The sequence below is a fragment of the Mya arenaria genome, chromosome 4, assembly GCF_026914265.1.
Source record: "Mya arenaria isolate MELC-2E11 chromosome 4, ASM2691426v1".
NCBI classification, from domain to species: Eukaryota; Metazoa; Mollusca; class Bivalvia; order Myida; family Myidae; genus Mya; species Mya arenaria.
In genome coordinates this window covers 1,710,152-1,732,346 of record NC_069125.1, presented here as the reverse complement: position 1 = coordinate 1,732,346, position 22,195 = coordinate 1,710,152, and the positions used below count along the sequence as shown (strand labels likewise).

The following is a 22,195-nucleotide window of genomic DNA, read 5'->3' as shown; positions in this document are numbered from 1 at the left end:
ATGTGTGGTGTTTTTCTGTACACATTGTATGTCAAATTTGACAGGCTTAAATTTTGAACACATCGATGGAGTGTTTCCTTTTCAAATGCTGCATGAGATTAATCGAGCTGACATACCTTGGAAAACTAGTCATCGAAACAAATTTTAAATGTTGTTTTTTGTATCAATCCTGAAAGCCAACACTCTTAATTTAGTTTTTTAGGAGTATCTTTCTATGAGGGAGACGCTATGTTACTAGGCTTAAGTAAGAATGAAACTCTATTATTGATTGGATGCCAGATTAACTATTAACCAACCACACGCCGCATAACAAAAGTTGACATGTTTAGAATGCAACAAATCATTTTGTGGCATGCATGTTTAATATGCGGATCAAATCAAATTTTGGGGTTTCTGTATTGAATCGGCGAGTTCAAAACCGCTTTTTCAATGCATCAGAGGGAATCGTTGCACTTCTATCTTACATGTACTTTGATTGATATCGATAATTACTGAAGATAATGAATTTAAACATTTCCAACACAAAAATTAAGAGTAAATGCTTGTAAATGATTTTAGTAATATCTATTAATACTTACATCATGGCCATAGTCAATAGGATCTGGTGGTCCGCCATTAAACTTCCTAAAAAATTAATAAAAACATTAGGCCACAGATATTGCGGGCTTACAACTGAAATGTTACAAATACATTTTCGCAATGTGGAAATGCATGCCACTTCTTAAATTCATCCTCGGCACCCCAGCATATCATAATCTATATGATACCCTGGGCAAATCAGCTGTAAAATCTTGTACTCATGAATAATTAATAAGGGGAAATCCGGCCGCTTGATTAGTCGCATAAGACACAACTCATGCGGTGCTGAAATGGTTGAGAAGTTTCGGATAAAATCTCAGTTCAAAATAATCCAATTAGATCACGACTTACAAATCAATTTTGGCAGGATATTGTTAAATATATTGACGGCTCTTCACAAAGGAGATTCTTTCCTTTTTGTTATCGGCTATTTCATAGGTAAAAAATGCTTATAAATATTCAACATTAACGAAGTTTCCTTAGCCAACTTGCCCAGGGTATCATATAGGTTATGATACACTGGGGTGCCGAGGATGCTTAAATTTGACTGAAAAAGCACTGGGTCTTTAAATTCCGGCCATATGGTCTTTAAGTATGTGCTAAATCATCCTTTAATCTGAACCTTATTCTCATTAAAAGACACCACAATATATCAATAGTTTAGCTGATTACTTTGTAAAAACAGACTGGCAAGCAAAGAATTTACGAAAGTTCGCTGACAGCTTTTATATTAATTATGGGGTTTTATTATAACAGGAAACATTGAAATGCTCAACAGACAAAACTCATTAGCCCATTGCCAATGATGATACAAATGCTGCATCCTATTTATGTAGTGTGACAGTTTACTCTCGACTTTCACCTAAATACTGTATATACTTTCGTTTTGCTAATGTCATGTAATAGTAAAATATGTTTCAATCTGTACATCATCTTCTATTGGATCTAAAAACATACTCTAATGTTGGCAAGATATAGTTTGTCTTCAGATCGTCGATATAAGCACCAAGATTGGCGGTGCCTTCAACAACAAACACGACATCGACAGGTGGCTTGTCTAAAGCGACCATTTTCGCAGTTGATTATTTTATTTTTCTTCCTTCCGGAAGTGCCTTGCAACACATACGGGGAATTGAAAGAGTAAAAAATAGTCCTAGCAAGAAATTAAAAAAACCTTTTTGAATTAGAATCAATGGTGTGATAAATAAAAATATAATCATGAGTTTTATTTAAATAGGTAAACAATGTGAATTTGCTCACATTATGTTGGAAAAATAAAAATAATGTGCGCACTTTTATACAATTTTAGGACTACTTTTAAATAGCAATAAAGAAAAAAGGTTACGTCCTACGATAGTAAACATCTATTTTGTAACGGTCAGCCTACCAAATACACAGAAACAATATAAAGAAACAACTCGCCAAACGCCAAAAATGATTCTAAATTTTAAATTCCAGAACGCAAAATAGTCAGCAAAACATCTAAGCTAGCACAGCGCTTGTTCTTATTAAAATAATAAAAAATCTCCCTATTTTAGAAAAGTTATTCCCACCGCATTCTGCATACAGTATAGCAAGAGATTTTCAAGTAATTCAATACATTGGTGCCAGGTGACATATTTTATATATGCAACAAGATGTGTAGAATATAGAATACACGTGTATGTTAAAAATATGCGTGTGACGTCACAATATTAAGTAGAGTCATATAAGGTACATCAATATTTTACCATCTCTGAATGCTGTGCAGAAACTCTAATTATCGCATTTGTCCTGGGAGTGTAGTAAAATATGGGTTGGTATGAAATGCATACAACAAAGAAATAGTGTAACGCATACAACATAGGCAAAGAAGGGTTTTCACATTTGCATACAACATACACAAAGAAGGATGTTGAGAAACGCATACAACATAGAATAAGAACAAAAATATTGACATTGAAATTTTATTGTTTAAATCAGATTATTATGTTTATGAGTTTAGTCAAGTGAAAAATAGTTAATTCACTTTATTTTTTAATTTTGCTTTTAGAAAAAAAACCTAATTGATTGTTTTTTAAACTTCTTGTTTTGTTTGAATAGGGAAAAGAAACTTATTTCAAATCATTAAAATTGGTTTAATGGTTTAAATCTAGATTTATAAAGAAACAATTTATTATTTCTTTTATGAAGACTTTGAAATCGGGGAAAGTAAAGACAAAGTCCTTGGATAAATCGTGTTATAGTGTTTTCTTTCCAATAAAATGAGTTGAGAAATAACAAATATACGATTTTCTGGAGCAATTTAAAATGAATGATTCAAAATCGTAAAGTTGTGTGTTTCCCATATGTGTAGAATCTGTAGAAACTTGTATTTCGTTTATTGACTCTATCTTCTTCTGATCTGTGTATCTTACTCAGCTTCTGTGTATTGATCTTAATCTTTATTGACCTATATGCTGTCTTGTGACAATCCTTTGATTTCATTTATTGACTTCCTTATTATAAACTCCCCAGAATTCTGAGACAATACTCCTATTATCCATGATAGCAGGTGCTATGCAATCGTTTGTTTGTTCTTTATTCACACATCGTTCATTTAAGGGATGCCATAAAGATAGGTGTTAGGTGACAAATGAAAAATATATAATGAATCATGATTATGTCATTAATTAATCATGATTATGTCATTTGGACACCTTATGGCAGACAATACACATAAGTAATCTCCAATAACTGGTATTTTACTGGACAAGTGACCTTTAATTTTATTGGATAAGTGATCTCAATCTTTATTGAATTCGATGATTTTGTAAATCTAGACAACTCATTAAGTTTAACGCCAAACTAAAACACAAAATTCCTGGAAAGCAAAAAAGCCTTTTTTTACTCTGCATTAACGCCAAAATTACTCATTAAACATCAAGGACTCCAAAGCAGGAAAAAAAGATTTTTTTTATTTAAAGTTTGAGGCAAATTGAATTCATAAAATCCCTTAAATAGAACCATTACCAGAAAAAGAAAAATGTGACAGCTTTGTATATCTTGAAAACATAAGAAATTATAATGAACCAGTTTCAGGAATGTTTCTTACTGGTCAACCTTAATTTGACTGTTAATGACAAAAACTTTACAAAAAGCTTTCTTTAAAACATATGGAAGCAGCACATATTTTATATAGAAAACATTTACTTAGTACGTAATACTATATAATGTCTCCCACTTTTCGATGAGGATGAAGAACGGTGGAAATATAATTTTAAAATGGACCCAACAATTTCGCCTGCATGTCAAATTCACCACACCCGTCAAGACCAACAAATATTGTGTTAACACACCTTCAGATAATTCAACAACCACTAAAGAATTTCTATGTTTTTCATGCAATATTTAAGTAAAAAATTACTCAGTATAGTAAACAAATAAATGTACATTTATCATGTGTAAACTCTTTACATCCCACATGCTTCTCTGTTGTATTCATCATTTTTTATATAATATATTTATGCAAATGTGTTGTTCATTTTGGATACAATTTATAATTGTTACATATAATTTACAATAATTCTTGAAAATACATGTATGTCTTTTATCAAGTACCAAGTGCTTTACTATACTTATGAGAAATTATTTATATCTATTTATTTTATATCTGATGTATTGTAATCATGCAGTGTGACATGATATGTTTCTGTTTCATAAATGTGCTTATATAGTATACACAATGAATACAATCTTTATTTCATCCAATTGCAAAGTTTTCATAAACTTTTTGTTTCCTTCAAGCTATTAAACCAATTTTAATGATTTCATATAAGGTTCTTTTCCCTATTCAAACAAAACAAGAAGTTTGAAAAACAAATCAATTATGTTTTAGTTTTAAAAGCAAAATTCAAAAATAAAGTGAATAAGCTATTTTTCACTTGACTAATCTCATAAACATACTAATTTATTGATTTAAACAATTATATTTCAATGTCAATATTTTTGTTCATATTCTATATTGTATGCGTTTCTCAACATCCTTCTTTGTGTATGTTGTATGCAAATGTGAAAACCCTTCTTTGCCTATGTTGTATGCATTACTCTATTTCTTTGTTGTATGCATTTCATACTGCGCCGTAAAATATAACCTGTAGTATCACGTACATAATTATTATACACACATACCGAACACTATGTTGATTTAAATATCTAATAGGGTCTGGAAACAAATAATTTCGGTTTGATGTACATATTCTAGAATTTAACAACAATATGTTCTTATTTAAAAGGAAAACAAAATGTTCCGATAGTATTGAGTTTTAATCATAGTGTAACGGTCCGCTGTAGGCGGCGGATGTGCGTTCATAGTAGCATTCCGTTGTAAACGGAAGTACGTCCATAGCACGTATGTTAACTTGGTTGGTAATATGCAAATTAGCAAAGCCCGGGCTCTGTTTGAATAGAGAATTTAGTGTATAAAAAGACCAGTGGACTCCTTCAGGGTCTAGCATGCTTTTCTCTGAAGAGATCTGATGGTGTTTGTTGGTCTCGCACGTTACAATGGCCTATCATAAGACTGACAGGGTACACATCATAACACAAAGCTTTGATAAAGTTATATGTATAATTGAAAGATTGAGAGATTTTTTTGTCTCGAAAGTACATTAAGATATTAAAGAAAAATAAATAGTGTGTATAAAGTGTACTTATGTTTTTTTTTCTCTTTTAGTGATATTGTTTCACCTCCCTGTAACGTTCCGCTGTATGCGGAAGTGCGTTTGTAGTACGCTGGTGTACTTGATGCACTTGATTATATACAAATTAGCGTATCCAGGTCTCCGTGTGAATGGAGAATATATGTATATATAAAGACCAGTCGACCCCTTCAGTGTTGAGCATGCTTTTCTCTGAAGGGATCTGTTGGCCGTGTTGGCCTCGCACGTACGTTACACACCATTATAAATGAATACTAATTATTGTACGACTGAAATGTTTTCAAATTTAACCACTCTTGAATATTCTTTAATAGTCATAACTATAAGTTTTGTGTTGTTTAAGTCGTAAATATGTTTTTGTTTTGCAATACATTTTACTCAGATGCCCTTACTAAGATATATAGTATATCGTAGTAAGGGCATTTAAGTTAAATGTATTCCACAGCAATAATACATTTTGTATTTAAATTGACAGTGTGTACATAATTTTTTGTCAAGTTGTTTCAATTGTTAACAGTGTCAGTTGCGTGATCCAGAATAACATTTTTTTCCCTCCAAGTCCATGGTTTCTATATATCTTTGATTATATTTATATTTTTCGGAAAAAAAACAAAACAAAAAACCAACAAACAATAACAATAACAAAAATCATCATCAACAACACCAATTTTATTTCACAAAATGTGAAACACCTAATCAAGTGTTTGGATTCTGTACTCACTACTGTCTTGACCTCATGCGCATTGCTTCCAAAATTTAAAGCCCGTCGACATGTAAAGGGGAGTAACTGCCCTGAATTTTTGTTGTTTTCATGTCGTTCATATAATAAACCAGTCTAAAAATGGAGACCAACAAATGTCAGAAGAGAGAAAGAATCGTGATTTTACTTTAATTATGGGCACAATACGGCTCAGCCGACTTGTTTCCTTATTTTATTTTGCAAATAGATTGCTTTTATTACAATGTGGTAAGTGCATATTGAGATATTCGCGTAAATCCTTGCATGAAATAAACAAAACTTCTCGACAGGTCCAAGATTTAACATCTAAAAAAAAGTTTTGATATTTATCTCAAATGGTAAATGCGAAATCATGACTCTTTATATAATAATATATTTGAGGCTTCATTGTGTTGTTGTTGTTTTTTGACTGCAAAGCAATTCTATATGTAAATAACTAACATGTGTGAAAGTTTTCTATGTATGGTGCTGCAAAGAAAATTAAAAATTAATGTGAAAATGTACACATTGTTCAATCTGTAAATTATCCCATGATGTCTAAACTTTGCACTTTATTGACACATTTAAGATAAATGACATTTTCATCTACAAAAGTAAAGGAAAAAAAAAATAACTTTGAAAGTGTTCAAAATAAGGCTAAAATTAAGATTTAAAAAAATTAAGATACCAGATTTTGGGTCATATGATAAAATATGTACATGTGAACTTTACCAGCAGTAGGTAAAATCTTTACTTTTGAGACCCTCTTATGTCTTGATCGCTGTCTCAAGAATATCTGGTGCATTTTTAAAAACAATTGCCTTGAAATTGCATTTTTGCATGGTTGAAGGCCTTCTTGCATTGTTTTTAGGGCTGTAACGAGTACTCGAGTACCCAAGAAATCGCGAGTCAAAGCGAATTATTCGACACAAATACCTGCCAGTGCCGAGATCGCTAGATCGCGATTCAAGTGCAAAAGTTAATAAAAGAATAAAACAAAATGAGATAATTCAATTCCAGCAAATTATAATGCATTGTTAACCAAAATGTCCGAAATACGTTACACTGATGCAACCGGAAGTTAATTCGCGTTAATGTGCGGTGTTGGAATAGAGAATGCTTCTTGTCAAGGTTTTAAAGGAATATAATGTTTTAAAAAGAATACAAATATAGAAATAAGAAATTAAAAGTCAAAGGACATTAAAGAAATTATAAAGAGAAGATCTACAATTTAATAAAATGAAATGCGAAACTTATGTGCAGCTATCGTTTATTTTCGTCTGCAGTTCACTGTCAACATGGCATCCCGCGTCAACAAAAACATCAAATTCAACGCTATATAGAAATGACCCAGCATCCTATTCTTCTAAATTTTGGAAATATTTTGGGTTTGATGTAAAGGATGACAAAAAAATGAAAACTAAACAAAAATGAAGGTTTTGTTATACTTTTATTATTCATTCACTTTCAAAAAATGTATTGCTTTATAACCAAGTGAATCATGAATCGATTTGTGCATGACATCAGATGTCACGGTCCAGAATGTTGTAAAATGTCAGCCGTTTTATGATGAAATACAGTGGTAATATATCAATGATTCAATGTTTACTATTAACAAGCCAAGACAATATTTATGTGCCATATACACACACATAATAATTATACAAATAAATCGCTGTTAGAAATGTATACAACTTACGATTAAAGGATAAAAACGAATAACTTCTGAACAAGAAATAAATATTTCTTGCTTATCTCATCAGACACAGAGTTTTGCTGGTCTGATTCAGGGCTTTTTCTATAGTACCCACGGGTCCGACTATCAGACCCATTCCCAAAGCAAAATATAAGATATTTTTCCCAATCTTCAGAAAATATCCCAATCCAAAAAAAAAAGAAATTATTATTATTATTTTTTTTTTTTTTTTAAATTATGTGATGTGATGTTTTTTTGGTAATTGAACTCAGAAATCATTGATTTTCATCACATTCAGAGATATGAAATATTATCTGTCATGATTTATTGCAATAGATATTAACACCCCAAGGATTGATATTTCAGCCATTGTGGGTCTTTTAAAGGGAAAATAAACTAATATTAAATAATTTCCTCATTCACAGGAGACTAGACAGCTTTTTCTTTTCACTGTAAAATTTCCCAATTTCCGCATTTTCACGACGCAAAATTTCCCAAAATGTCTAGGGTCTTTTTCCCAAAATGGGCAGAAAAAGCCCTGTGATTGTTTAAAATGCTAAGCGGTCTTTTATTGTTTCTTTGGTTTAGATGCTTTTCAGGAGAAAAATGATATGACACGAAAAAAAGGTAACTCTAGACAAGTACACTTTTGCTACATGTACCCCAAAAATGACACATATTTTTTTTTATGAATATTCTTCTATTTTAATGAATATACCATCTAGTAAACACGATCAAGGTGAATGTGAAGATTAATTGAGGTTTATTTATTGATAATGAATATACTTCTATGTACTGATTTATTGTACATCAATTATTTATTTTATGACTGAATGTAAAATAAGAAACAAGATTAAAGTTAGTGTTTTCCATCAATTATTACCGAAAATGTTATGTTAGGAGATAAATAACAACAAAATACCATATAAAGTGTACCTAATACAAACCAAAAAGAACCAAAAACTAAAGAAATTGAGGAATTCTGTAAAATCTTCCTCTCAGGTGAACAAATCTACCCATTTGGCACAGCCAGATTTCATAATTTGATATTATGGTTATCAATTCCTAGAGAGTTTTATCTTTCAATAATGGCTCAGCCATATCATAACTGTCATATGATATGCAATATATTGTCGATATGCAGCATAACGTGTCCTGCAACATGTTTGATCAAAGTGCCTGAAATATGGAGCTCCAGTGGGCTCATTATATGCAGCAAATAATTTTCAAGCAACATTTATTGATGATGAAATAACGCTTTAAATGATTATGTTACCAGCAGATGGGCAGCGTCTTGGCGTTGAGTTGGAGATAAGACCAGCAGGGAATGTGATCGTCTGGCCAGGGGAGAGAATTCAGGCAAACTGTTCTACAGAGCAAATATCAACACCATTCTCTTTGAAGTGGGAAAGGAAAGGTTAGGGTTTTGCAAGTAAAATCTTTGTCAAAATTCTTTAAAAGGGGCACAATATAGCTTTTTAATTGCAATTTTGCCAAGCAAAAGAACAAGAATTATGGCTTACCCATCCAAAAGTATAATTTCGATGACTGTTCTATTTTGTTTATCTCATATGACTGAATTGAAGGCACTGATGCCAAAATGACCTGATTCTGAGGCCACACCAAATTAATAACTTGTTCATCGGATTTCCCGCACCTATTTCTTCAGAAAAGCAAAAAAAATCTTTTTTTATTTTTTTGTCACTTGCGCTCGCACCATCTAAAAAAAATAGTTATTTTTTACGAGCGCTTATTTGTATAGTAGAATATAGCCTTCCCCCCCCCCCGCGTTTTTCGATCGTAACAATTATCAAAGCACCGGCTCAATCATGCATGAAGGCACCTAGTACTGGTTCTGCCCAGGATAGGTGTGCAGTGCAGTGGTTGAACTGTCACTCTGGGACCCTTCAATGTGCTCACGCCGAGACCCGGAGTATAAACTACTAACACCACCAATCGTGTAGTCAAAGCAAGAGTGATAGCTGTAGTTTATATAAGGAAAAGAGGAAAACCTAGTTAATAGATTTGGATATTCCATTGGGCAGGCAGGTGGCTGTGACCATTGACGCTTGTGTCCAGGCTTTCACTTAGCCATGCATAGGGTATTTTGAAAAAAAAAACTTCTCAAAAAGGTTTGGAAAACTGGTTTTGAGTTCTCTCATTTATGAAATAATTTAAAGAAATACATTTGTTTGATCTAAAAACTAATATTTGTATAGAATTATCTTTTAGTGTTATCATTCTTTCACTGGATGTTATCCTTGTTCTGTTTACAATATCATTGTTTAGTTTATAAGTGAATAAAATGTGAGCAAAAGTGAGTTAAATCACTATATATATATATTTGTTCGCTCTTCGCTCGCTCCTCTTTTTTGCTAAATGCAAAACAAATATTTTTATTACTATTTCGCTCGCTCGCCCCATTATTTTTTGGAAAAAATCCGATGAACAAGTTATCAATTTGGTGTGGCCTGAGATAAAAAAAAAAGGGTCAAAACTGTTTATTTGTGAGAGTGCAGCTATAAAGATGAAAACTCTTTAATCAAATGTCTGTCTTCAGATCCAGATAATAGTACCATATTCCAACAACATCGCATTGACAAGAGAACCCAGTCTCTACTGATTCCAAACGCCCAGCCTCGTGTCAATGGCATTTACCTGTGTATCCTCGAAGATAGCAGAAACGTGGTCCACTCTAAACCACTCCAGATAATTGTCAAGGGTACCCTGTCAGATGGTTAGTAAAAGCATTCCTTGGTTTTAAAGTTATGGTTAATATACTTGTATTTATCACATGCTTTCTGGTGGTTAAATTTTTAGAGATAAATCGGTGAAATAAAAATGACATTTCACTACCGTATTTTTCCGACTATAAGACGGGGAAATTTGGTCCCGATTTTTTACCTTAAAGTAGGGGGCCGTTTTATAGGCGAGTCTATAAGATTTTCATAAAGAATAGAGTCATAATCAGGAATATTCAACATAAGGTATTCAACTGACTAATTTATTGTCTGTTGATGACACCCCAATAAAAGTGACACGATCACACCCATCGGATTAAGACGACCATCTGCTTTGTTTCGCTACGATGAACACCCGATATAACGATTGTTATCGGTCCAAACACGTTGTTTTTCACATATTTAGCCACCTTTAAAATTAAAATATTTTGACAAAAAACATTAAAAAAATGCATTGTTTTTTTCTATGTCGTAACTAAAACTTACTTTTTCCTTACTATAAGGCTTTGCATATATCACGCACATACATGTAACTGGCAGATTTCAATACACATTTCATTAATCGTGACATTAATTTATCCGCATTCATCAATGGTTATTTATTTCTCAAAATTTAAGTCGGCTGCAGATCAAACAGTACAATTTGTGACGTCACAGCACAAGCTGTGTAAAGATCAAAGATGCACTGCAATGATTTGTATTTAAATAGGTCAATCAAATACCGTATGAACCCACATAACTCCCCAGATTGCGTCTAGGCTGGTTCAAACATACCATACCATCGGAAAATAAAAATCAATAATCCCAAGCAAATGAACAAATTTAGTTGATAATTGACTGTTTAGCTTGGACAATATCACAGACTTGGAGAATTTAAAGTGCTGGATTTGCTTTAAAAATTGACCCCGTCTTATAAACGAGTCGAGACAAAAACACCAGATTTGATGGGCAAAGTTAGGGGGTCATCTTATAAGCGGATCGCCTTATAGTCGAGAAAATACGGTATTTCAAACAGTTTTGACATTTAGCTTGCTTGCCTTACAGCATAAACGCAAGAACAATGGGATCAATTCTTATATTTACATTACAGATAAAAAAAATCATTACGATAATAAATTAACAGTGTTTTCTGCAATTGAGTATTTGTTCTAAAAGAAATGTAACAGACAACACATGTTTGTATTAAAGAATGGCTGAAATATGTAACGTTGTTTATCATTGATTAGATAACGTTGTGCCATCTAATCGAGCACAATATAAATAAACAATTAAGTCATAATCCATTGCGGGTTTTACAATATGAACGTCAAGTTTTATCTTTAGAGAAGGTCTATGCGAATGTAAATATACGAGCTTAAGCTAACTTCATTTACTCAATAATCCTTTAAACAATACTTAAAATATTAACTAGTTAGTAACAGAAAAAACGTAAAAGGCTTGATTAACGTATGTAATTTGTCGGGTGTACTGATAAACCACAAATACCTCAAATTGCATATAAAGAAAGTACTTTCTTTTCACTGATACTGATGCAAATCTATTAATGTTCTTACAGAGTCAGTAACTATAAAACATCAGCGGAAGTTGCCGTGTGAGGAGGTCAGCCTGTTTTGCAACAAGTCGCCAAGTATACCGATATCTTGCAGCAAGCTTTGTGATGGCGTCCCTGACTGTATCAATGGCGCGGACGAACGGGAATGCCCAGGTGAGTGTGAAAGGCCTCCTTTGGAAATTATCTAGTCTGTTTTTTTGAAGAAAATATGTCAGGGTATAGAGATAGCACTGGTGTCGTCTATCAGTGGCTGCGGCTTCCTTATGCAAAAATATTACCAATGGCCATAACTTGAAAACCGTTTAAGATATATACTCAACTGAAGCTTGGTTCCCATGTTGCAAGAGGCAAAACACACATTTAATAAAACTCTGGCTTTAATAATTGTTATGTCCCTTGTTTGAATGGAAGAGTTACATCCCTTGTTTGAGTGGAAGAGTTATGGCCCTTATTTCACTTATTATTTTAATGGAAGAGTTATGGGCCTTTTTGAATGGAAGAGTTATGTCCCTTTTTATGGCCCTTGTTTGAATGGTAGAGTTATGGCCTTTGTTTGAGTGGAAGAGTTACGGGCCTTTTTGAATGGAAGAGTTACATCCCTTGTTTGAGTGGAAGAGTCATGGCCCTTGTTTGAATGAAATAGTTATGGGCCTTTTTGAATGGAAGAGTTATGGGCCTTTTTGAATGGAAAAAAAACAAAAGACAAGTGTTTTGCTTTGTCTTGCTCTTGTTAGCTTGTTAGTTTTCAAAGAATTAAGTTGGTTGTTTTTTACTACATATGCTGATGTTGTAGTCATTCAAGACCTACCAGCAGAAATTAAAAGTTTGTTTTAAGATATTCACTTACGGCATTTATGGCACATGTTGACATTGACAACAATAAGCATATTTGTCATCATAAGTATACTATATAGCATTCTTCAAACTATTTCCTCATTTATACCCCAAGTTTTTCTGAGAAAAAGACAATGGATGATTATTGGTTACCAGAGTTCTCAATAAGTTTCGGTTAAACCGTCTCAAATGGTAAAGTAACCGACCAGCTTCTACTTATTCTACTAAAACACTGGGTTACACTTGCGATGACAGTTAAACTACTGGAAACTTTGGTGCGAAAGTTAGCTCTTAGCAGTATTATTGCAAACATGCATTTCTTGAAGTTTCATAACTTTGGCTTAGGATTAATTGAAATGGCCACCTCCAGTGTTCTCAAAAAGAACCGGCTGCCGGCCAAAATGGACGGTTCAAATGGCAATAGGGCCGGTTCAAATTTGGAAAACTAAATGAATTTTCAGTAGAATAAATAGAAGCTGGTCGGTTACTTTACTATTAAGGCTGGTTCAAATGAAACTTTTTGAGAACCCTGCCACCTCCGGCAAGAGATTCACATAACTTAACCTTTTTTTTGTTGATTTTCCTAATTATTTCACTAATTAATTCAGATAGTCAACATTTTATTTAAAAGAACACTTAAAACACTAAGGTTCAGTGTATACGATGTGATAAATTACATCATAACTGCTACTTTGGAAGGCAACATTGAATGAAGACTTAAAACAAAGATACAGTACACTCAACGAGTTAGACCCACTTTCCTCGCTCACTCCGAGGGATAAAGTCAATGATCGTGGGTTTCCTCCGAGGGTAAAACTGTTGCCCTCGCTAAAATCCCCCCCGAGTTCCTCAGAGTGGCTGGCTTACCGCCGAGTTTAATATGAACGATAGCCTTGAGAATCGTCCGATTTTATGATCCCGTGGCGGAACTCCGAGTCTAATCAGATAAGCAAGAAATCATTCTTGTTTAGAAGTTATTTATTTTTATGCTTATGCACATTGTTAAGCGTAAAAGATACTTACATGTACCAACGTTTAATTTGTATTTATGTCCGTAAACGCCAATTGAATATTGTCTTGAATTATAAACAGTGAATCATTTAAGTATATCCACTAAGTTATTGCATCATAAAGCAGCCAACAATTTACACGTTTCTGAACCATGACCTCTGACGTCAAGCGCGTGATCAATACCATGTAGAATATACTATTTATTATTGGTGGTTAAAATTAACTATGATATGGCAAGAAGGCCTCCAAAACCATGCGCTCTGAACTTTGAACGCATGTTTGACCTCCTGATTTTCCGAAAATTTGTAACCTAGAATTTCTTGGAAGAAATGTGTTTATCAGTCATGAGCAAAAACACGTTTATAAGATGCATGTGCAACTAGTGAAATACGACTGCATTCTTGTGGTAAGCTAACTTCATTCAAAACGGGAAGAGGAAAAAGAATAATAGCAATTTACTGGGGCCGTCGTAATCTGTTGAAAATTTTAATAAAATAAATATAACTTTAGCGTAGATTCTTATCTAGTGTCCGGAGAGTTTGGCGGAGTTAACCACTCCGAGGAACGCCGATTCTTCGGTCGACTTATCACCCTCCGAGGGCCTTAAATTCAAACTCCGAGGAACGCGGACAGTCTATAAAATCATTGTGTTGGCTATCCGCAGAGGGAAATGGAAAGTGGGTCAAACTCGTTGAGTGTATTGTAACTTATTTTAAACAAATCAAAAGGCAGCCTATACCACTTCAATAGCATGCCTTTGTTTCATTACAGGAGTTTGGTTAGGTGTTAAGTTTCATCAAACACTTTTGACAAACCTGTTTCCAAAATAATGTTTACACATTGCTGCGTCAGGCGGATGTTTTGTGAAAAATTGTCAAAGTGTTTTAAGAAACTATACTCTCAACTAAACTCGAGTTAAAGACCGAAGCCAAAGCTGTGTAAGCGGCATAGACTGTGCCAGGTTTCATACGCACACTGTGGTTGTTTTTATGTTTAAATATATAATATATATTAATAAGTATATTTGATACCTGCAGATGAGCCATGCCGAGGAAAGTTCCGGTGTAACACCAAGCGGTGTGTTGACTACTCGCGAGTATGCGATCCTGAGGGCTTTGATGACTGCGGAGACATGTCTGATGAACAAAACTGTCCAGGTGAGTTTAATCTGAGATCATTTAGTAAAGCACTTTCGTTAAGATAACTTAGTGTCTTGAAACACATACCATTTTGAAAGGTTTAGAAAGTGCCAGAACACACAATTTACTGTTTTAAAACCTGAATATTTCAAAATACAAAGGGTGGAAAGACCTTCCTTTACACGCCCTCAGCAGTGAATTTGCCTTAAATGTTTTCTGTGGAAAGCCCCAAGATGTGTAAATATTAGGGATGCAAACGAATGGCAAAATTGGCATTTTAGCCCTTCTTTGTCATAACCTCTAGGCCAGGTGGACCCTGAATTTCACCAAATGAGACAAAAAAAATAATGAACATTAAATTATGAACAAAGAAAAATTATTTTTTTTTTAATTTATATTCCTTTGCCTTCATATTTGTAATCTGCGTAAACTTAGATGGATTCTGGTCAAATAGCGTTATGCGCCACAGGAAGGTCTTTCCATAGTACGAGCAGCCTCATTTTGGGATTGACCTCTACTAAATAAAACTATGGAAAAACCATTCCAACTCTGGAACTAGTTTATTTCTTAATTGGCAAAGGCATTCAAATTTACCGAAAATAGTCGAATTGTGTGTGACACTTGTTTTATTAAGCCAGTTTTTGTAAAATTACGGGGTATTTTTATGGTACCTGACGATATGTCCCTAAATGACATATATGACGCATGTTAAGTGTATCATATTCACACCTGTGGCAGTATTAGCCCATTTTTGTAAAAACAAGACAAACAAACTTTAAACACAACAACAGAGTAGTAGGTTTATTATTATGTTTATTCAACAACAAAACATCGACATTCGAATACCAAACGATTGATCAAATATTCAAATATTCAAATATTTGTTTCCATCCTTAGTAAATATAATGAGAAGTTGTGTATGTATACAGGATGGAATCAATTTAAAGCCAATGCTCATAAAGTACCAGAATGCACCATTTACACTTATAAACCCTGCAAAAATTCTCATCACAAAGGGTGTACAGACATGCCTATACACACTCCTGTCAGTGAATTCACCTGAAATGTTGTCTGGAGAAATAATTAATAATGAATGTATAAAGAATACAGAATCAGTTAAAAGCTACCACTCAAATTTTGTTTCAAATTTTAATTTTTAAGACATACTTAGTTTAAGAATTGATTAGTCACAGGTCTACATCTAAAGTGTAAAGTTGGTTTAAGAATTGTTATATGGAACTAGTATCTGCTATATGTAAACTGCTCCCAAGTCTCTTACTGCAACATATATAGGATTGGTCTGATACTCATTATTTAATATGCTTGTGTTTGAGCTGCAGGGTTATGTAAGGGTACAAATACCCTGTCCTTATTCAGTATCATCCTTCTGCCTTCATGGAGACCAGCATGGGCTACCTTCTGCCTTCATAGAATTAAATGCTCAAGATTGTTAAATGTTTTTATGATATTGTCTAAAACTCATGATAAGATTATAAATAAATACACACTTCAAATACTTGGCAGTTGAAACCTTATATTTCTTCATTTAAACACAATTTCTGCCAAATCCATAATGTTAAAGTTCTTTATATCCCAATTTAATGCGCTCTTTTTATCCTTAACACCCACTGTTTTCTGGAGCACCCTGTCCTTTTTAAATCTTTGCTAAAACCCTATACACTGTTTTAGGTTCAAAGAAATCTACTCCAAAGACGACCGTGAGTGTGGACGCAGACATGACGAAGGACGATGATGATGAAAGCATGATGTGGCTAAAGACCACAGTGTATACTGTGATTGCCTGCACTGTGGGCATTGTACTCTTGATCTCCATTGTGGTCATTGCAATATTCAGAATCAAAATGAAACGCGCTGCAGAAAGACGGGCGTTACGTCATGCGGAGCGTCGCAGGAGGCAAACTCATCGGTGCGAGAATCATAGTAACCAGTCTAGCTCAAGGGCACGCAGGAATGACGCTGTGGAGCATGAGCCTTTCATTTCGGCGCCCTCGCCGACACATTATGGAAATATCATTGTGAATGTTAACAATGGAGTACAGTATGTACCGAGTGCAGAGTTTAACACTATATTGCAGGCGCCCCCTCCTTATTCAGAAGTTATTACGGAGAATAGGAATGATGACGCAATTGGACGTCACTCTCCTCCGCCGGAGTATAGCACAATAGATAGAAATCCTAACAGAACTAGTCAGTTATGTCCTGAAACTGAGGAATCCCCACCATTACAGAGTAATGGTAGTGGTATTGTAAATAATAGTAGTAATATAAATAATTGTGCCAATAATAGCAATACAGAAAGTGTGACAAACAGTATGAGCCACAATGATATGCAGTTATTTGAAGAAAGGGAGGGGGAGACTCAATTTAATCGTGTTCGGCCTTCCCAGCGGAGTTCGACCCCTCCTCCGAGGTTGTCTCGGTTACCGACTGGTTCCTTGAACAGAATGAGAAATGACCGTGGTCGGGACGGGAGACAGCCGAGAAATGTGCGATCTGTAGGGTCAGCATTACGACCCAAACAACTCAAGGTCATGGACGGACAGATTGTTTTGGACGATAACTCATCAGGTTCATCTTCTCCCGAGACTGTGAATCGAAACACTCAAACTAACCCAGCAGATATTTCCAATAGTAATAATAGTAGTCAAAATGGTGCCAAACCAGCCCCAGTGGCCCAAATTCAGGTGCAAAGTGGCCAAATAGTCTTGGCAACTGGGGCGTCAGAATTGGCAGAATCTAGTTCACACTCACCAGAATCTAGTTCACAATTGCCAGAGGAGGCTAGTACTTGTAGTGTAGAGAATGCTCAAGGTCAAGGGGAGTTGGAAGTGAAAGATGGTCAGATTGTGTTCAAATCCTCGGCCTCGTGAAGTATCTGGAACCTGTATGTAGTCATTAACTTGTCTCAGTGATCTGGTTGTTTTAATTTCATAATAAAGGAATTCTTGTAAATGATTTAAACATGTGACAAACTGACATTTATCAGTGTTTTGGTCTATATTTTCTGCAGTTATGGGATAGTTCAAACCAAATAATTATAAGTGGTTGTGAGTCTTGATATTACAATATATTCACATTACACTGTAAACATTTTTTAGTTATGCACAAAATATGCCTCTCCACTTTATGTGGTTTAATTTGCACCATTTATTTCTTCCGAAATGATGTTTTGTGAATTGGTACACACTTATTTGAGTAAATTTCGTAAACGAATGATACATATTGAGCCGATTGTTTATAACTTTGTTAAAGTTAACAATGTGATTAACAAAATCGTTCATAACACTTAAGTTCAGCTTAAACTTTTGTCTCTCTCTCACCTTGTAATAACCACAGCAGATTATGTGAGTATCCATAAAACTTCTAGAGCAGTAACGATTTGCAAGTTAACAAAGATGGGGCTAACAACTTTGTTAACTTGAACAAAGTTCTGAACAATTGGCTCATAAGTCTGTGCATTACATTTAAATTATTTGGACAAAAAAAGTTTATCTTTGCTGTAGATATGTGCTGAATATTGCAAATACAAGCAATAGATTGTAACGTAATTAGCATAGGGATTGTTGCTGCTGGTGCCGCTGTTGCTGCGTTATTTGATTATAGATGTTGATGTTATGTTATTAAAGTAGTGCCAGTATAATTATTTTGTATGACAGTATATTGAGTGTAATTGTGTCGAAGATCCATGCGTTATGAAGCAATAGAAAGCTGTACTTTTTCACAATAAAACTTTCTTAACTTGCTATGGATTTGATAACTGATTTTAAATTTAAGAATACCTCACTTATATATAAATGCTTTTTTATAGTTACTGCATTGTTTACCTAGCATTTTAATATGGTATATGTTGTCCCTATTAAAGCTGACTTTGCCAAATTTTATCATCTGTAGTCTACTACACGTATAATATAGAAGTTTATGTATAATACCTATTATGCACCTTGCCATTATAATATAAACATACAGTATCTTGGGCATTCATTACCTCCATAAAGCATAAATGTTGTTGAATTTCTTGATCATTCATCATTTTATGTGTGCAGGCGCTCCAGCGTTCCGATGTTTTCCCATGTTTTACTTTTTCCAACTTTTAGCATTCAAAAGGCCTCTTATGTTTCTACTCTTGTTACAAACTATGATTCCAATTGTTTTGGTGCAAAATGCTGATTTATAGATAAATGTTTATTTTTATTTTAATACCTCCTGATTCTGAGCTGCACATAAATATTGGTCATTTGAAACATTTTCGACATTGTAGATTGCCTTATGTGTATAAACATTTGAACTATTTAAATTCTGTCGTTCAGGGTTTTGATTCATCATAGCTTTAATGAAATAGGTATAAGACATAAAAAAATGTTTATTAAGATAGGATATTGATATAGAATGATCTTAAACTGAGGAACAAAATTCCGTATTTTCCTACTTTTTGTCACCAAATACTCCAACTTTCTCCTTCTTTTTGTCATGAAAACCTACTTTATTCCTACATTTATATTGGACACTGCTCGAGAGCCTGTGTTTGTTTTTTATGTGTTGGATAATGTGCTGATTTCATGAACTTGATACAGTCAGTCAGACTTCACCTGGGCTTTGCTAAACTAAAGGAAGTACATAACTCCCAAAAATGGGTTAAACTTCTTGTGTTGAGTCCTTGGAATTTCAAAAACTTCCAAAAAATTTATCAAAACTTCCAAAGGGTTAGGGTTACGGCTTGGAAGTTTAAAATATCAATATCTTGTGCCCATGTTATTTTTATTGTCACATTTTTTAGCAATCTTCACATCATTTTCTTGATAATTATTTGAATATAAATGTGTGAAGTTAGTAAGTTATTGTCACAGATTATTTAGTTTTTAACTTTGTGTTCGAAAAGGCTTAAACTTCTGACACTTCAGAGAAAAAAATCCAAATTTTATGAGAAGAAAGTTCAAACTTCAAGTTTCAAATACTTAATGGGAGCCTTAGGCTGTATTCAATGACCAATTTAGATTGAACTTAATTTAAGATTTGAAACTAAGTGTTTTGATTGGCCTGTATATTTGACTGACCAATAGGCTGAATGGAATCACTGAGGCATGTTGACGGATAAGGATAAGATCAATATTGAATACTGTCCTTGCTTCAACATAATTATGAAGCCTCTTCTTACTACATGTTAAATGTTTTTTCTTCAATAGTTTATGTTTTCCCTTCAATAGTTTTATGAGTTTGTTTTATTTTTTTATTTTTTACCAGTTCTGGGGAAGACACCCTAGCCCTTTTGATGGGGATAAAAAGAAGGGCAAAAAAGCCCTGTTGGAAAGTTATTTCAGTTCTTGTTATTATATATCATTGGTATAAGATTGTTTCAACTTTTTTCACTGTTTATGATGCAAAGAATCAATGTTTCAAAGCAATATATTATATCAGATTATTTTATATATTACATTTTTCATCATGGACGTAGTCATAGTTTTGATCTGATGATGACATAAAGTCATAGTTTTGATCTGATGATGACATAAAGTCATAGTTTTGATCTGATGATGACATAAAGTCAAAGTTTTGTTCTGATGATAACATAAAGTCATAGTTTTCATCTGATGATGACATAAAGTCATAGTTTTCATCTGATGATGACATAATGAATCTTTTGAATTTTACCTTGTATGACAGAATGATTGAATAATTTTGTGTATTATGAACTGTTAATTAAATATATCTAACTTAAGGAATATGGGGGCCGTTTCAAAAAGATCTCGGTGGATGTTAGTCGTAAATTAAAATTATCTTTATGGCAAAAGATTCATCATTTTGCTACATTGCTGGTATTTGTGTTTATTACCAGTATGATCATTATTTATGTACAAAAATCTGGGAAATAAAAAAAATGAATGAGTTGCCATTAGGGAAGTTAAATAAAGATTTAAGATTATTGAAGTTCTGAACTATTGGCCCATTTTTTTGTTGACAAATTGGAGATCTCTGGTTATTATGATAATTATATTTGGCCACATAATATAATGATTTACGATTAATTATTAATGTTACTTTGGGTGTCCTTGCAATGCATAATAAGCTTGAGATTGGATTACCTAGCTTGAGCATTGCGTCAGGGACTCAGTTTTCTGAGTTGGGGAAATCTCTAATTTGAGGACAGTTGTTAATGCCAGGTTGTTTTTTTTGAATCTCGCATCACTGAATATAATAAAACATAGATCTGGGTATAATACTTAGTTTTCAATTACTGGAACTTATTGATAAAGATCTGCAGCTAATAATGCCTAATCTTGATTCCTCTGCTGTTCCCAGTAATTTTTAGCTCATCTGTTGAACAAAGAAAAAGGTTGTGGACAATGAAAAAAAGTTGTGCTTTTGAAGTCTATGTCAAAACCAAATGCATTTTTTGGGGTTGCTCTTGGTAAGTTGATACTTTAAAGCTGCGTTCTCACAGATTGACAGTTTTGACATTTTTGTAGTTTTTTTCTCAGAATTGGCTTATTTTGGTAGCATATAAGATAACTCACAGTAGAATAGATCTCAATTGTTTGGAAAAATGCTGAAACACTAAGCGTTAGTAATGCTTTGAAAAACCTTATATATTTAAAACTGCAATCTGATCTTTACAGAAGTCTTATATCACCGGTTGCCGGACATTTACACAGAAATTGGCTTTTTCCAGGCAAGACTAAAATTAAAAAAGTGTCTCATTGTGAGAGGGTAGCTTAACAGTGGCATTTTGAGAAAAATACATTGAGTGCCCTAGTTGTATATTAAGCAACTTTATAACTACTAAGGGTATTTTGAATGTTAATCTGAATGTAAGTTAATACAAATTATGCTGTAATTGTATTTTGTATTTTAATAGGTGTATTATAAGCAGTTTGAAGGTATGATTGTATATTTGATATTATTGATGTCATTGGAAATGATATATATATGATTATTTTACATAGCACATATGAAGAAATATTGTTGCCAAATTTATATGAAATATATGTATAAGACATAAAATTGTCTTATTTGTAATTCTTACTCCCCGGCCCTGATTTCTTCAAACTTTTTAAGCCAGACTTAAGTAGCTTATTTCAGACAGATATTTAAAACAATAAAAAACTTCCAACAGAGTAAATATTTCACTAATTATAGAACAAAAATAGTGAGCTAGCTCAATCGTGTTTTAACCGATTTAAGTAGTTTCGAGAAATTGGCCCCAGAATTTATAAGTTATTACAAAAACAGT

At 33.5% G+C, this 22,195-nt stretch overlaps 2 protein-coding genes across 7 annotated transcripts in view; one reads left to right on the top strand and one right to left on the bottom strand.

Moving 5' to 3' along the window:
* LOC128230320 (mediator of RNA polymerase II transcription subunit 25-like) overlaps positions 1–1,686 on the bottom strand; it is a 42,681-nt gene extending 40,995 nt beyond the window's left edge. For all 5 annotated transcript variants that reach the window (XM_052942496.1, XM_052942501.1, XM_052942499.1 and 2 more), the window contains exons 1-2: positions 1,537–1,686; positions 579–624 (exon numbers count right to left, since the gene is read on the bottom strand). In XM_052942496.1, coding sequence (XP_052798456.1) covers positions 579–624; positions 1,537–1,649 — 159 coding nt within the window. In that variant the 5' untranslated portion in view covers positions 1,650–1,686. The remainder of the gene's footprint in view (positions 1–578; positions 625–1,536) is intronic.
* Positions 1,687–6,099: 4,413 nt separating this feature from the next.
* Positions 6,100–21,959, top strand: LOC128232230 (uncharacterized). 2 transcript variants are annotated; one of them, XM_052945668.1, is made up of 6 exons: positions 6,100–6,225; positions 8,952–9,089; positions 10,233–10,409; positions 11,969–12,118; positions 14,848–14,967; positions 16,639–21,959. In XM_052945668.1, exons 1-6 carry the CDS (start codon positions 6,114–6,116, stop codon positions 17,838–17,840), a joined length of 1,899 nt encoding a protein of 632 aa, XP_052801628.1. In that variant the 5' UTR covers positions 6,100–6,113; the 3' UTR covers positions 17,841–21,959. The 2 variants fall into 2 exon arrangements, with proteins under 2 accessions (XP_052801628.1, XP_052801630.1); XM_052945670.1 differs by having other exon boundaries at positions 6,106–6,225; positions 8,955–9,089.
* The last annotated feature ends 236 nt before the right edge of the window (positions 21,960–22,195 follow it).

Coding starts and splice junctions, on each gene's coding strand:
- LOC128232230 (XM_052945668.1), top strand. CDS start 6,114: ATGTCAGAAGAGAGAAAGAATCGTGATTTTACTTTAATTATGGGCACA. Junction 10,410..11,968: donor CAAGGGTACCCTGTCAGATG/GTTAGTAAAAGC, acceptor ATGTTCTTACAG/AGTCAGTAACTATAAAACAT. Junction 14,968..16,638: donor TGATGAACAAAACTGTCCAG/GTGAGTTTAATC, acceptor ACACTGTTTTAG/GTTCAAAGAAATCTACTCCA.